This window comes from Pseudoliparis swirei, chromosome 19 (genome assembly GCF_029220125.1).
Source record: "Pseudoliparis swirei isolate HS2019 ecotype Mariana Trench chromosome 19, NWPU_hadal_v1, whole genome shotgun sequence".
Taxonomy (NCBI): Eukaryota; Metazoa; Chordata; class Actinopteri; order Perciformes; family Liparidae; genus Pseudoliparis; species Pseudoliparis swirei.
The window spans coordinates 4377440-4393436 of NC_079406.1; the positions used below are offsets into that span (position 1 = coordinate 4377440).

Genomic DNA, 15997 nt, shown 5'->3' on the forward strand with positions numbered 1-15997 from the left:
CTTATATTTATTTATGTATTTATTTATTTGTATGCGTGTTATTCGCATAAGTAAAAAAGTATTAAACCGAATCGCATGAAATTTGGTGGGATGATTGGTTATTATCCGGGGACCATTTGATTAGATTTTGGGATCGATCGGGTCAAAGGTCAAGGTCATGAAAAGGTCAAAATCTTCTTTTTACCATAGCGCGGTCAATTTTTATCCAATTAGCATGTAACTAATGCCAACATGTTCATAATTCAATGCCCAATCTTGTGATATGCGAAGGTATGCGCTCTACCGAGTGCCCATTCTAGTTACTTTTGTATTGCACACAATAAAATGACTTTTAATAACATAATAGACAATGACTGTTTTATGTATTTGTATGGCATCTTGTACTATATTGTTGTGACATTCTTATAGCATAATAATATGTTTTTTATGTCAAACTATGATTTTTTTTAGGACTTACTATACTATGTGGCATATTATACTATGTAATTTTTTTATTTTATGACATACTATATCATGTTTTTTCATCTCATACTATATACTGTAATTTGTAGGACTTTTATCTGGCATAATATGACATTTTAATTCTTTATTCTGTAAAATATCTCTGATGAACAAAATCAAGTCATTTTGAGATATCTTTCAGGAGCTGCAATCACTTTTTAACAAGCGTAAAACTGCAACTCCTGTTACGGCTTTAAAGATACCAAAACATATATTATCTGAAACAATAATACAAAAACGTGAATGTTTCTTAAATTAACTCGTTTATGTCCCTGTCTCTTATCTTGTAGTTTCTTTGAACTCGTCTTGTTCCGTGTTTTTTGTTTGTAACTCTGTGTTTTTTATGCTGCTGCCTGTCGTGTGCAGGTCTCCCTCTCACTGGGTTCCACCTGGTTAAATAAATGTTAAATAAAGATAAATAAATAACTGCCTTCATCACATAGATGTCATGCCCAAATCTGCAAGCCCTTGTGTGTTTGATGAAAACCATGAGGACTATAAATGTACAACAAAAGACTCATAAGCTTCAGCACAAATTTTATTAAGAATAAAAATACAAAATATATGGAAATTTGAATAATATGTACACTATACACTTCCAGCACGGAGAGTTGTTCATCCTCTCCACATCCATAGATCACCCCGGTGGCTCTTCTGTTCTCAGTCCCTCAGTCTCTGGCCCACTCCACATCAAAACCACGGTCTCCACATGGTCCAAGAGGAGTTTGGTGTCGACCCCTCCCTCGCCGAATGGTGTGGAGGGGACCTCAGTGTGAGGAGGGGGTGGCAGTGGAGGGCCGGAGGGCCCGAGAGAGAGGCCGCGCAGGGCGAGAAGCTGAGGAAGGAGGTGTTGGAGGACAGAGGTGACAGGCTGCTGGGGGGGAACGGGAAGTGAGAGGCAAACGACGGGAAAGGAGGAGAGGTGGCAGCATAAGTGGAGAAAGAAGGCGAGAGCCAGGGAGAGGGAGGAGGGGACAGGTAGTCGTGGAATGGTGTGGAGCAAGAGAGGGGCTGAAAGGGGGAGGAGTGAGACGGGAACTTGGGAGACTCCTCTTTCCTCTCAGATGTGCAAATGACATCCGCGGGTGCTCCACCTTCGGCCACCCTGGTGTCCGTGACCCTCTGGCTCTCGGTGTGATGCCTCAGGCCCTCGATGAGGCCGCTTCTCTGCGCCGGGGAGATGGTGTGCATGTAGCTGCTCAGCTGGGCCACGCACTGCTGGAACCCCGCGCTCTCCACGGCGAAGAGAGCGATGGACTCGGGGGGCCGGGGGGGGTGGAGGCTCAGCGCGGGAGCACGAGTCTTCACGTGACTGTCGCTGGAGTCTGCAGCAGAGCAAAGACACACCGGGGCGAGGGGTAAAACGAGGGGGTGGGGGGGGGTTAAAACAACATAGGCTGCAGGGGGGGGGGGGGAAGAGATGCATGAAAACTGTTTTAAAAAGAAGTTAAAGGCTTTGTTTCACTAACCCTTTCGGAGTTTCCTCCCATGTGTCCACTTCTGGACATATTCCACAGCCAAGTCAAGAATCTCTGCTTTCTCTATTTTAGGATTCTGAAGCCGCTGTGGGGAATAGGCGTGAAAAAGGGGGGATGTATTTCATCATTGTAAGGTTATGAATCCCCTTAAATGCGTAAACGAGAGGCCGAGTGGGGGTTGTGTTCATCGTGACTCACTGGATCCGACGTGTGGTTCAACAGCAGCGCTCTCAGCTCCGCCAGACTTTGGTTGATCCGGTCTCTTCTCTTCTTCTCCACCACCGGTTTGAGAACCTGGAGAAGACGAACCGCAGTGTGGTGAACTTTGTTGTCAGATATTATTACAACTCGGGTTGCCAGGTTGTGGGCAAAGAACCGTGTTGGTTTTCATGCCTGACAAACTGAAAATAGCATATATTATATATAATAATCCTTCATAGAGCAGTTATAAGCCATTAATTAAAACTTAGAATAGCTATGAAGGATTATTAATCATTAACATTAATACCTTTGTAATGAATAATTAGCATCACATATTAAATAAGTTCTTACCCTCTTTCTACTCCTGCCATCCTCCAGGCTCGTGCTCTGTAGTTTCCTGGTCATGTTGTCTGTTCGGTCCAAACTGTGAAATCGGCCTCCGGTCGGCTGAGGGCGATTATAAGTGGAGCTCTCGCTGCTTCTGATTGGCTGACAAGTGGGAGTGACGACACCGAATCGAAACTGGTCGGTCCTATAACTTCATGATGGGCCATGAAATCAAACAGTGATCAGTGAGATGTATCTAAAAAATTACTTACGGGACAAAAATATAACCAAATAATAATATAGAGGCAACCGAAAAAGTGTTTTTATCTTTATAATTTGTGATTAATAAACTTTTTTAAAAATTTCAGGTAGTGAGGTATCTCTAAAATACCTTACATGACATATTAAAGGCAACAATATAACCAAATACTAATATAGAAGCAACCGAAATAATGTTTTTATCTTTATCATTTGTGTTTAAAAAACATAAAAAACAAGTTTCAGGTAGTGAGGTATCTCTAAAATAACTTTCATGACACATTAAAGGCTCTATATGGGATATCCAGACCTAGTTTAATAGTTTATCAGATCACTGGTGGCAGGTTAAAGCATATATGTCGGTACCGACGTATCCGGGCGGCCCTCTTCTCATGCTGCGTTTATTGATTTCATTATGCAGGCCAAATGCATGTGAATACTTTAACGCCTCCCAGAAGTGAGACTCTGGGAAACTTCTTTTTTTTATCGTGGGAACAGAAATGAAGTGAGAAAGTGGGCAGCTATGAGGACTTTTTATGACGTGTGAGACATCCACACTTTGAAAAAAGACCAAATGACATGCAAAGTTTGGTCCAAAAGAATTAAGAAGTCCAGTTTACACGAATCTCACGCGCGCGGATGAGACTCTCCCGGCGTGCAGCGAGCAATGTTTTCATGAAATGAAAAGTAAAAACATATTGAACTGATAAAGCGACTTTATAGATCGAGGCAGACGCTCGTGGGCCAAAAGGAGCGCGTCACCTCACGTGTGCGCGAGGAGGAGGACGACGATCACAGCTGGGTGTTAAGTGTGCGCGGCCTCGGGTCAGCCCGACACTCCATGTTTGGACTTCACACCAGGAGACCCCCCTCTTTTTATTATACTCGCAGCAGTTGTCTGCGTCACGTGTTCCCACGCAGCCCCCCCTCCCCCCTCCTCCTCCTACCCCCCGGTGTGACCGTCCACTCTTTTTTTGTCCGCGCGCGGCCGACACACCCGACGGGTCACGATATATTGGAAGTCACCGGTCCGTTCCTCTGCGTTTCCCATGCATGCACTCATTAGTTTCCATCACAGGCTCAGGCGAGCACGTGATGAGGTTTATTTATGGGGCGGGGCCACTGCGGATTACATCCTATACACACTTATAACCGGAAATGAAATATGCGTTTCCTCTTCCTATTATAATACATCACCATACTATTGTGTGGGGGTTGGGGGAGGCACCCAGCTGTATATTAATTAATTGTGATCATATGTAAAAATATATATATTTTAAAATGACATATATAACAAAATCTGTTATAAAGTGAGTTTCCTTGAGTTTCCCTTGTCCATGGTTACCAGCCGTGATCTCCGAGCCGCCACTAATCTCTCTCTCTCTCTCTCTCTCTCTCTCTCTCTCTCTCTCTCTCTCTCTCTTTGATTTGAAGCGGAAGTGTCTTTAGCCTCTGAAAAGCCACTTAATCTATACGTGATCCCCGTGATCCGATCATCCCAGTGTTATCTCCATACTCAAGCCTATTATACTGGGATCAGGCGGCCCATAAATGCAGTGCGGAGAAAGCTACCCACCCCCCCCAACAAAAAAAAACCAAAAGCATTGAGCTCAAACTTCAGTCTGAAAGCATCCAAGGAGTCAAAGGAGAAGTCGGATCAGCCTAAACACACAACACCAGGCCGGCTCCTCTGTAGAGGCACGTCAGGATGCTTTAGAACCAATAACCACCAGTTGCACCGATCTATTTCATTTTGTCAACATTTAAAGTAACGAAATTGCAGTTTATTTTTCGCCCACAATCCAAACAGTAGTGATTAAGACAATGTTTTAGTTTAGATGCCTATTTTAAATGTGCATGAACCTTCTTGAAGTTAAGTACCATCAATTAAATGAATCGAGCAACTAAGAGAGCCCATACCGAGTTCATGGGAGATTATTTTGGCAGAATGAATAAACCGTATACCTTTTAATTCAGAAAGATGTGTTGATTTGAGACCCTATGACGTCATACCACACGGCACGCTCCCTTTATGTATCATCTTCACTTCCAGTTTAGTGAAGAAGTGAAAAGGGATATAGAGGATTAGATCGAAATCAAATTAAACTTCCATTCGGTGTCAATGCCGCGTGCAGCCACAGTAAAGGTGAGGGGCGTGTCCCGCAGGGGGCGTGGCTATCTGCTGGGATATCGACACAACAACACGGACCCGCGCTGCGCTGCGTCTTCGGATCCACGATAAGGATGGACTGATCAACTCTGAGCATGAAAGCTTTGACTCCCAAAGAGATGTACGGACTGCGGAGCACGAAGAGGGTGAGATGAATTCGAAGATGCAGTCTGACTCCTGAGCTTTGGAAAGTCGCCTCCAATGTTCTTCAAGGTTTTAATTGTGTGTGTTTTTTTACTTTTCTCAATCCCAAGGTCCCAAAACCCATGATGGAGAAACGCAGACGGGAGCGGATCAACCAAAGTCTGGAGACACTTCGTCTTCTGATGCTGGACAACACCCACAACGAGGTATACGTCTGTCTGCACGCGATGCCTTTTTGTTTCAGTTTAATATTGTTGTTTTTAAGTATATGTTTAGTTCGTAACTCTCTTCTTTTTAGAAACTGAAAAATCCAAAAGTGGAGAAGGCAGAGATCCTGGAGAGTGTGGTCAAGTTCCTGGAGACAGGGAAGGAAGAGGACGAGAAGAGTCCCCGGTCCACGTCCGGGGGGCAGAGGCCGGATGTCGCCCGCCAGCACAGCTTCCATGACGGCATGAGGTCGTGTCTGCTGCGGGTCAGCCACTTCATAGCCAACAAGAGCAAAGAGCTGGATGGCACCGAGGAGCATCCCGCTCCGGCTTCGCTCGCGCTTCCCGAGCCCCAGACGTACCCGCCAACATCTCCCGGACACACGGCACAGGGCGCGGTGTCTCCTCAGCACCACGAGGCCCACAACCACCAGCACCACCACTGCCAGAGCGGGATCTCGCACCACCCGCACCTCACCCAGAGGGATGGCCTCCACGGGGACACCAGGGAGCTGCTCTCCTCCACCGCAGCCTGCACGCACGTCACCGACCCCGTGTGGAGGCCCTGGCCTCAGTGACGGGCCCCTCTGGCACGCACTATTACATTACATTACATGTCATTTAGCTGACGCTTTTATCCAAAGCGACTTACAATCCTGTTACATACACTGTAGACGCAGCTACAGGGAGCAACTCAGGGTTAAGTGTCTTGCTTAGGGACACATCGACTGGGGCGGGGATTGAACCTCCAACCCCCTGATTGAGAGCCGGACCTGCTAACCACTGACCCATAGTCGCCCTATATTTAGACATGTCCTGTAGATGCCCACAGACTGTGTAAATATGTATTCTGTTATCCAGCCATACTTCTTTTGTACAGTGATGATATTTTCCACGTAAAAAAATCTACATGTATCCACTTTCGCGTGGTTTTTTTCTTTTTATCTTTAATATTTGCTGTTTTGCACACGCATCTTTTGTTTACATTTGTTGTTGCTTTTTTTGTATATATGTTTTTTTTTTGCAATGGTGTCCACAAGGTGATTTTTTTTTTTTTTTTTGCTGTAACACCAACACCGACACGTGCGTAAAGGCGCATGGCGACATGAATTTCTTCTGACTGTGCTCGCTGAATTCTTTGTTCCCATTTTAAATAAAAGCACAACTTCCTCATCATTCCGAGTGGCCTATCTGCTGTGTGAACAGCTCGTACTTGAGCAGTCTTTTCGAGTTGCACTTTTCTAAAGAAGGGGGACATCCAGGGCACAGTTAACACGTATTCATCCAGCCTGGACAGCCGTTATGACACTTTCCCCCATTGACATGTTGATTGCGAAGGACACCGACGCGTCTATGAGCTTAAGTGCAGTTTTTTCAAATGGAGAAAGGCAAAGGAGAGTGGTCGTTCACACACTGTTCAGCAGCCAGACTGCTCTATTCAGCCGAGGTGTGGACGCACCCAATTTAAAAAAAGAAAACCTTTAGACGTCCAAATTCCGGCAAAAAATGTCGCGTCAAGACTCATTAACAAGTATAAATTTACGAACTATACTGAATGTTTAAGTCTATTCATCAATACAATATGCAAACGAGACATCCGGACAGTTTGGCACGCATTGTTGGGTCAATGATAAATTATATATACAAAACAAACTATCATTTAAGCCCCTTTTGGTTAACCAACAAGTGTTCCGATGTTTTCCTATCGCCAAATTCTCAGGTGAGAAGCCACTAAAGGGGCCGAGACAGCAGCTGTCTGGCGGTGATGATGATGATGATTGGGGGAGGATGAAGCCATTCGTGATAACACAACATTTCGTTCTTAATAACCACAAAGAAAACACACATGCCTGGTATAGTTTATGGACTCCAGTTTAGACTATCCGTGGTGTGGGTCATCCTTCTGACGAGGTAAACACACCTCATGTATCCTCTCGTGACCCTCTGGTTGGCCCTATTTGGATACACACATTCCTTCCGATCCCATTTGAATACATCTTTTATCCAAGGGGCTGCTTTCTGGACAGGATGCGCCTTTGTGCCCCTTTTGAGTTTAAACCCCGCCGAAGAAAAAGCCTTCAGGACTAAGTAAATCAATTAAAGTCAGAATCAGATTAGACTTTCATCTGGGAGGCATCTGTCTAAATGAAGATTAAATGAATCTATTGTGAGTGTCAAAGAAGGATTAAAGGGCTCTTTTGCATTAGACAAAAGGCGGAAATACATCTCTAAACTTAGGTTGCCAGTTTCAGCCTCAGAAACCACAACTCACTGCTTCCGTGTTTCATTCAGCTGCGGCTCTGTTGGTTTTTGCCACATGGGCGTGAACACAGTCAAGGCGTGATGATACATCACCCTGCGGCCTCATCGACACACCATGTGATGATTGAGTCCGGAGTTCATGGGATATTTTGTTTATATCAGGATACTCCAATAAACCTTCTGGACTTATTTTACGTTTATTTTTAGCTCGGGTTTATGCTTATGTTCTTGGATGAGAGCTATATTTAAGCTATGAGAGCTATATTTAAGTTATTTTGTTTATATCAGGATACTCCAATAAACCTTCTGGATTTATTTGAATTTCGTTTTAGCTCGGGTTTATGTTTATGTTCTTGGATTAAAGCTATACAAGTCTGGGAGAGTGAGTAACTCAGTTATAATCAAATTAATATATAATTGTCAATAATGATCTCTGATGGGACTTGATAGTTGTAACCTTTATTTAAAAATAAAAATAAATCAATATCTTTTGCCAGCTGCCACGTGTCGGCCAGCTCTATAGCAATAAACGCGCCACACCTCCAGGTGTTAATCGGCTTCCACCACGCGACATGAGGCGACAGGCTCGTGCACGAAAACAGACTTTGTTGTTGTTGTGAAGCAGTGTTATTTGGGAAAGTCGCGAGGCATTTGTGGCCCAAATTCAATGCAGGCCATAAAACATTTCAATCCACGCTTGTTTTTTCTGCACACAGACGCCCTGTGTGTTCAAAAGGATGAAGATGATGATGATGCACGGGAAAACAAATGCAAACCCGTTGCCTATCAAAAAATAACGTAAACATTCAGAACATCCACATGTTGATATGCATTAATGTCATACATTTTTACATCAGATTCCGGTGTGTGCAACGAATTCAACAGGTCGTGATCCATACGTGCCGTTACTTGTTTTGTATAAAACAAATGAATAAAGTAGCCTAACTAAACAGATTAAGCAACATTTGGGCTTCTAGGATCGCGACAGCCATTTCAAACTATTTAATATTCATGCTGCCTAAATCCTCCGCTGGTGGGAGACGGCGGGGGGAAGAGCGAAGAGCGCACTCATTAAAGCGAACAATGGCGCACCGCTGCGCCTTTTTTGTCTTCTTCTCCCGCTGCTATGATCTGTGGGGCGGGTCGAGGCGGGACAACATCTGCTCCGGTGGCCACTGGCCTGCCCCAGCAATCACAGCGACTGTTCAACGGAACAATCATTTAATTAATTAAAGCTCCTGTTCATCAGAGAGGAGGAGCGCAGCCAGCCTGCATGTCGTCAACATATTGGAGCGAAAACTTTAAAAAGGGACAACAAACAACAAAGAAGAAAGAAACCTTTCATGAAAAACACGTTTATTAGTAACCGGGGAAAAGTCACTTTAATAAACAAATAGTTGACAAGACATGGCAGAAGTTTACCAGCAATATGTTGAAGGGCTCATTAAATCTCGGCTATTCTTCTGAGTGTATGTCAGTCGTGTGTGTGTGTGTGTGGCTGTGTGTGTGTGAGCATGCAGCCAGATCTCTTGGTCAGACTTTGCCGACCGCCAGGCCCTGAGCTCTCTGATACTCCTGCTGCAAACTGGACAAGAGTTCTCGATGATTTTCGGATTTCTTTTCCAAGTCCTTCAGGAGACTCTCGTACCTCTGACTGCAGAAAGGAGAAAGAAGGGATAATGTTTACAAAGTTAAACGGCAAAATTAAACCAGGGGGTGCGACGATTGTGAAATTCTGTCCCGATACAAATGTTTAATTAAACAATTTTTTTCGGCGTTATTTAATCCTATACTCTTGTGCCAAGGACATAAAGAAGTATTCTACAAAAAAAAATGTTTTTAATCAAACCGATAGAAACTCCTCTTGCACTTGCTGACCTGCAGCATCAGAAAAATCTCACTGTTAAATTAACAATAGAAAGTTTTTGCTTTTTCGGAGTGAGAAAGAGAAAATACCGTGTATTGCAAATGATTAAGAAGAAAGAAAAAGGAAAAAAACAGCTGTAATTTTAAACTGTACAGATGGTCATTAGAATAGCCAATTTGCAGAGCAATGTCAAAATGGGGATAAAAACAATTCATTTAAAAATATATATATAAAAACAGTATGAAAAAAAGAAGCAGCTCACCATTTCAAGGTATTACGTGCTTAGATAAGAAGGTGGGACACATGCAACATAATAAACTTAAACATCCAGTCTGTCTTGGTGTCATTTCTCTTCTCATCAAAGAAATAATTGGGGGACATTTCTGGAAATTGTGCCCATGCGAAGAAAGTAGTCCAACAGACGGAATGTCTCTGATGCTTCTCGTATGATATCCGACTATTCCTTTAACTTTTATTTTAAAAATAACCCAGACGTGGTCCTGGCAGTCCTGTGGCATGCTCTGACATCATGCCACAGAGATAAGTGGTTTATTCAAATCAGCAGCTGTGTATGCCAGTTACTAAGAACGCAAAAAAAAACAGAAAAATGTATGCGACACATAAAAAAACGACTGCTGCCGTCGAGGAATGTCATCAAATCCTATTCGCCTGATACTCCAATGGCAGGGAATCAGCTAAATGTCAGCTATCACTAAATAAAACACATTTGACCACATGTGTGTTCACCGTAATCTTGCTCACCTTTCTGTAACTTTTAGTCATATTTTGACATAGGGGACTAAGCAATGGAAATCACAAAACATTTTCATTAAATATGATAAAGTTATTCCCGGCCACGTCATAAAAGTTAATTCAACGCCACTCTAAGGTTGCCCTGATTTTCCTCATTGTCTCGTGTTGCATCATACACACACATTAAAAGAGATGGACTCTCCCAGTGCTCCTGCAATCACAGGGTAGAGTGAAGACTGCAACAGGGATGTCCAGCCACCAAACTCCTCACTGCCCTCTATGTGTGAATGAACATCATAGCACGTATCCACATTTAGATATTTGTAAATATTTAGGAGGTAAAGTGTACAAACGAATAGGTCACTGTCCAATATTATTTTAGAGAAGGGAATCTCTTAAAATCCTCGATTTTACTCATGAGATTGTTGATGCTGACAATTAAAGTTGACATTTGTGAAGTCACGTCGATAAAGACAGTCACGGTTACTGTTCTGACTTTTTACTTCAACATGATGGGCAACTGGCAAAAGATCTATTAGGTAATTGATAAACATATAAATATAAAATGAATTTCCCTTTAATGCCCTCGAACAAGAAATGGGAAGATGCATAGCAACAAGTAAGACCGCTGGGTCCTCAACATTTAGGCCAAAGAAAGCTGCATTTCTCAGCCACAAATGGAGGAGCTTTCACAATGAGACGTGTCTGTTCTGACTGTATGTTCACAATCGACGCCGTAGAATCAGGACACAATCCCTGAAGCAGAAGAGAGCGGGTCAGCATCAATTGCAGGCATTTTTCACCGTTTGGGACACGCTTACATGAAGGAGGAGAACCTAACAATGACTTTAAAGCTGCTGTATATTGCTGCAGGTTCCTCCTCGGGACATGCGAACATAATACCATCTAACGTGTCAGTTATGAACACTGATACAGTGCATTTAACCATATATTCAGATTATACGGCACACTCAGGGATCGATAAACTGCAGCTCAGTGCTACATCTTATTCAATCCGTGACCACCATCAGCTGCAGTGAGCCCTGGACACACACTCAAAGAAATGACTCATTGGATGAACTCAATTAAATTGTTGGCAGGTTTTCCATCCAATAATTATATGCAACTCCAACTCAAATTTAGCACATCAGTGCAATAAAATGTAATTAAGTTAGTCCAACTCATTTGTATCAAATACATCTAAAATAAAATAACGATATTCATTAAATTAAATTAATTTGTGTTTGTCCAACTCAAAATATAAACTAACTAACGAACAAAATATGCAAACTCCACACAGAAGGAACGCCCCGACTGGGAATCGAACCCACGGACCTCTGGCTTTGAGGCGACAGTGCTAGCCACTACACCACCATACAGCCATGAAAATGTCTTCACCTCATGTAAACAACAGATTTTCAGCTGGCGCATGTGCAAAAGGTAGTGCTCAATGAAACATATTTATTTTTAGTTGATATGCACACCATCTAACCTAAATAAATCTAATAAATGAAAGTATTCATACATTTTGTGTTACACCCATTCAATATAAATATCTATTTTTGTAATTGATTTATTTAAATGTATCAAACAATATTTAAATGTGTCACCTCGAAGAAGGGCTTGAATCGCTTTTGAGTGTAACCTAAATAAATCTAATAAATGAAAGTATTCATACATTTTGTGTTACACCCACTCAATATAAATATCTTCGTTTAGTAATTGATTTATTTAAATGTATCAAACAATATTTAAATGTGTCCCATCTAAGAAGGGCTTGAATCGTTTTTTTGAGTGCAGAGAACATCGGTCCTCCGCTCCGACATCACTGCAGCATGTGCACTTCCTCGACACTGGGGGGGGGCTTCTTGATTCACGATCATAATAGTGACTTACATCTCTCCGTTGATGTACTCCAGCCTTTTGGTGACGGTGGCTTTGGCCTCGTCCAGGTCTTGCTTCACTAATACTGGCCCGATCAGCTTATACACTGTGTTTGCAGTGTCGAGCAAGTCAAGCTCCTGGAAAGACAGAGAGACACAGATTAAATATGTAACACTGCGAACTCCAACATAGACAATGAAGGGGCTAAAATATATATTTTTTTAATGCAAAAGTTACCTCTTTGACAATATTGTTCTCTGCCAGTTGCGTTTCCAGCTTCTGTCTGGCTGACATGCCCTTGCTAACATCTAAAAACAAACAGACGGGTATCAGAAAACAATAGGATTGTCGCAACCCTTAATAATAGGTTAAACATGAAGTAAACATCTGACAGGTTGATTCCACACAGAGCTGGCTCTCCTTACATAGACCTAGCTCGTTGCAACATGGCACGACATGAGATGCCATGCAACGCGAGCTAGCTGAACCTACCTTTCTGCATCTGAGAATATTTTTCTACTTCCACCTTCAATTTCTTTTGAATGGCCTCTGCCATGGTTGCGTTATGTTACTGTAGGCCGCGTAGGAATATGTTCAAGAGATGAAGTATCTAACGTTAAATGTTGAATTAGATGAAAGCTCTGCGTTGGCTAACAGGAAAGGGCTGCGGCTAAACCGGAAGTTAGCTGTTACCTTCAAAGTAAGAGCCCCCCGCTACATCAGGTTTGCATTCATGACAAATAAATTAGGAAAAATCAATACACAAACATACAACCCTTCCCATTGCGTGTATTTTGCACTTACATTTAACAGTAGTTTTAATAAAATATGTTCTCTGAGATTTTATTTTTTGACTGTCATGGTTGTGGCTGTTTACGACATTGTTTTACGCCAGTGTTTTACGACACTGCACACGGTTCTTCATCGCCCTGGATCAAGATGGCCTCGTCGTTTTGGAAAGGTGTTGTCGGCATCGGTCTTTTTGCCTTAGCCCATGCAGCTTTCTCCGCAGCACAGCGTAAGTCTCCGCCGGGGAAGAGAAAGCACGGGTCTCGGCATCTGTGTGTATTTCCGGGGGGGCTCCGGTGTCACCGGGTCGGGTCATTAAACAGCAGGTGGGGCCTTTCGGTCCTTCGGCGAGCTAACCAGATGCTAACGTAGCTTAGCCCCTTTCACAGGGATGACATACTGAACTATTCACCAGCGGTTGGTTTTAAAATATCACCGCCAACGTTACAGACGGTCCCCGCTGAGCGAGATCTACCCCGGTGTAGCAGCGTTCATTTTAATTATAATGGCTAAAATGTGTTTTTCTTCCCTCATTAGATCGATCATACATGCGACTCACAGAGAAGGAAAACGAGACACTACCAATTGATGTGAGTCCCTTTCGTCACAATGCTGTCTCGGTGCTATTTTCATGTTAACTTTATTTTGTTGTTGTTGCAGATTGTATTACAGACCTTATTATCATTTGTGATGACCTGCTATGGTATCGTTCACATTGCTGGAGAGTTCAAAGACATGGACGCCTCCTCCGAGCTCAAGAACAAGTGAGTTCCTCCCTCGATAATGGGGTTGTCTGTGTCCTCTGCCACGGGGGAAGCACCTCCACTGCATGTATACAACCAGGACCTGGAACACAGTCTCTCACACACACACACACACACTGAACCTCCCCTGAGCTGCTGCTATTGTTCACACTTTAAACAGGAAAGATAATGTAAACATAATAAAATGTACTCTGTGCATTGAAGAAACATTCACAACAACAAAAACGTCTATGCACATTGTACTTTTTCTTGACCAAATAGTTTACCTACCAATACTCTGTCAAACAATACAGATGAGATTTTGGTTTTTAGTGCCATGCCAACAGAAAAATCATAAAAATGGTCAAACATGTGTGCAGCATGAGAGTAATAACTGCATTGCTACAGAAGGAGATGGTGTGCAGGAAAAGATCAATTAAAATAGGAAAATAAGTAAACAGGAAAGATAATGTAATCATAATCAAATGTACTTGGTGCATTAAAGAAACATTCACAACAACAAAAACACAATACATTTATGCATATAATACTTTTTCCCCGCTGCACTTCACACATTTCATTTACACTACACACATACACACACTTTGCATTTTGCACACTGTCTATATTTAATTTAATTTACACTGCAGTCATTAGTATTATATTTGTGTATGCATATATGTTGTGTATATATATATATATATATACATATTTTATTTTGTATTTTACTTTGTATACTTTGCACAGTCATTGTATTATATTTGTTTGTGTGTGTGTATATATATACATATATGTTTCATTTTATATACATATATATACTTCATTTTATATTTTACTTGTATACATCTATATCTTTCATCCCTGTTTTTTATATTTTATTCTCGTGTGTTTAGTTTATTGGTGCTGGTACTGTGACGACAAATTTCCCCTTGGGGATTAATAAAGTATCTATCTATCTTTCTTTATGTAAAGACTAAAACATTTACCGGTACTCATAATCATCAAGATGAGATTTTCTTTTTTAATGAGTCCCATGCAAACAGGAAAATATGAGGGTAATAACTGCATCGTTACACAAGGTGATGGTGAGCCACAGACGTTATGTGGTCACAATGGCAAGATCATTAATCAGTAGGTTTTGAGTTTGTGCGTCAGGGTTTTGATTCCTAAAGTTTTTATTATTTTGCTCCCGTTGTAATGTCCTGTATGACCTCGTGCGTTTACAGTGTACGGTCCTCTGCTGCTGGAGGCGTCCGACGTGCAGAACCCTTTGTCTGTTTTTGAAAATGGAGCAACATTTGTACAGTTCCTCTCTTCTCACAACTTTCTCTTTTTCTTTTCCAGAACATTTGATACACTGAGGAACCACCCGTCCTTCTACCTCTTCAACCACCGGGGCCGGGTGCTGTTCCGCTCGCCGGAGGACGAACCCTCCTCTGCGCACAACCAGCAAGCGATCCCCAACCCCATACGGCTACGCAAGCTGGAGCACTTGCACTGAGACTGGTCCCTTCCACGCCTGTAACGACTTCCACGTTAGATAAGATTTTTTTTTCTTTTCGTTAGACAAGACGGAGGAGGCAAAAAAAAAACGAGAATTCACCTCCCTCGGCGTTAACTTTTATTTGTACATAAACTAATATGCTCTCCAGACATGCATCTCTGTCCATAAAAGTGATCACCACGACATTCAATACTGACTGTGCCAACCCGTCAATTTTTTTCAAGCAGATTTGTTTGTATATACAGTATGTAATCGCTTTGTAGTCTTTAAGATACGGAGACATTCGGCCCCTTTTTGTCCTCTGAACTGAATTGGGATTTTTGCGACCCTGAAATGAGTTTTGTCGTGTGAACTGAGGACCCTTTGTATCCTCGGATGATTTCCTGGAGGCGTAGCGAGTCGTCCGCGAGTCCGCTTGAATTAAAGAGGTTCGCTTTAGGCCAGAGGAAATCAGCTGGAGGTGAGGTGGGAGAGCAGGAAGCGTTAGACAGCCGCTCCACTGATACTGTGAAGGGCAAACTAGAAAGTAATGGTACATTAATTTGGGTGATGTTTTGTTTTTCCTTCCATTTTACATTTTGTTAAGATTCAACAGATGTTTTTAATTTAATAAAAAGGCTTACTGATTTTACAATGTGTCAGCATCTTTTTTTTGTTGGCCTTATGTCTCATAATTAAAGGCTGGAATACAGGATCAAATCTCTAACGGGCAAACACGTAAATGCATCAGTGCCATACGGTCCTTCTCATCAGTGTGTAGAGGGACGTAATTAAAGTAATGCTGACAGTGCAAGGATGCGCCTATGACCTTGTTGCTGGACTGTTGCGTCACAAACGTCCACCTGATGAGTTCATGTTGGCCTCCAGGTGGCAGCAGTCTGCCTGTTCTTTGGATCAGCACCAAATTCAT

General features: G+C 42.4%; 4 protein-coding genes across 4 annotated transcripts; 2 read left to right on the forward strand and 2 right to left on the reverse strand.

The window, feature by feature from the left end:
- Window positions 1-1021: 1021 nt before the first annotated feature.
- Window positions 1022-2691, reverse strand: LOC130210010 (transcription factor HES-7-like). The gene is made up of 4 exons (XM_056439990.1): window positions 2532-2691; window positions 2178-2273; window positions 1971-2064; window positions 1022-1826 (listed from the first exon to the last, which is right to left on the reverse strand). Exons 1-4 carry the CDS (start codon window positions 2583-2585, stop codon window positions 1192-1194), a joined length of 879 nt encoding a protein of 292 aa, XP_056295965.1. The 5' UTR covers window positions 2586-2691; the 3' UTR covers window positions 1022-1191.
- A 2339-nt stretch (window positions 2692-5030) lies between these two features.
- Window positions 5031-5863, forward strand: her5 (hairy-related 5). The gene is made up of 3 exons (XM_056440075.1): window positions 5031-5081; window positions 5190-5285; window positions 5378-5863. The coding sequence occupies exons 1-3, from the start codon at window positions 5031-5033 to the stop codon at window positions 5861-5863; spliced, it is 633 nt and encodes a 210-aa protein (XP_056296050.1).
- A 3019-nt stretch (window positions 5864-8882) lies between these two features.
- pfdn6 (prefoldin subunit 6) lies at window positions 8883-12729 on the reverse strand. Its single transcript, XM_056439127.1, has 4 exons — window positions 12544-12729; window positions 12289-12359; window positions 12064-12188; window positions 8883-9201 (listed from the first exon to the last, which is right to left on the reverse strand). Exons 1-4 carry the CDS (start codon window positions 12605-12607, stop codon window positions 9081-9083), a joined length of 381 nt encoding a protein of 126 aa, XP_056295102.1. The 5' UTR covers window positions 12608-12729; the 3' UTR covers window positions 8883-9080.
- Window positions 12730-12958: 229 nt separating this feature from the next.
- On the forward strand, window positions 12959-15721 carry mmgt1 (membrane magnesium transporter 1). Its single transcript, XM_056439126.1, has 4 exons — window positions 12959-13069; window positions 13378-13430; window positions 13501-13604; window positions 14928-15721. Exons 1-4 carry the CDS (start codon window positions 12991-12993, stop codon window positions 15082-15084), a joined length of 393 nt encoding a protein of 130 aa, XP_056295101.1. The 5' UTR covers window positions 12959-12990; the 3' UTR covers window positions 15085-15721.
- Window positions 15722-15997: the final 276 nt, after the last annotated feature.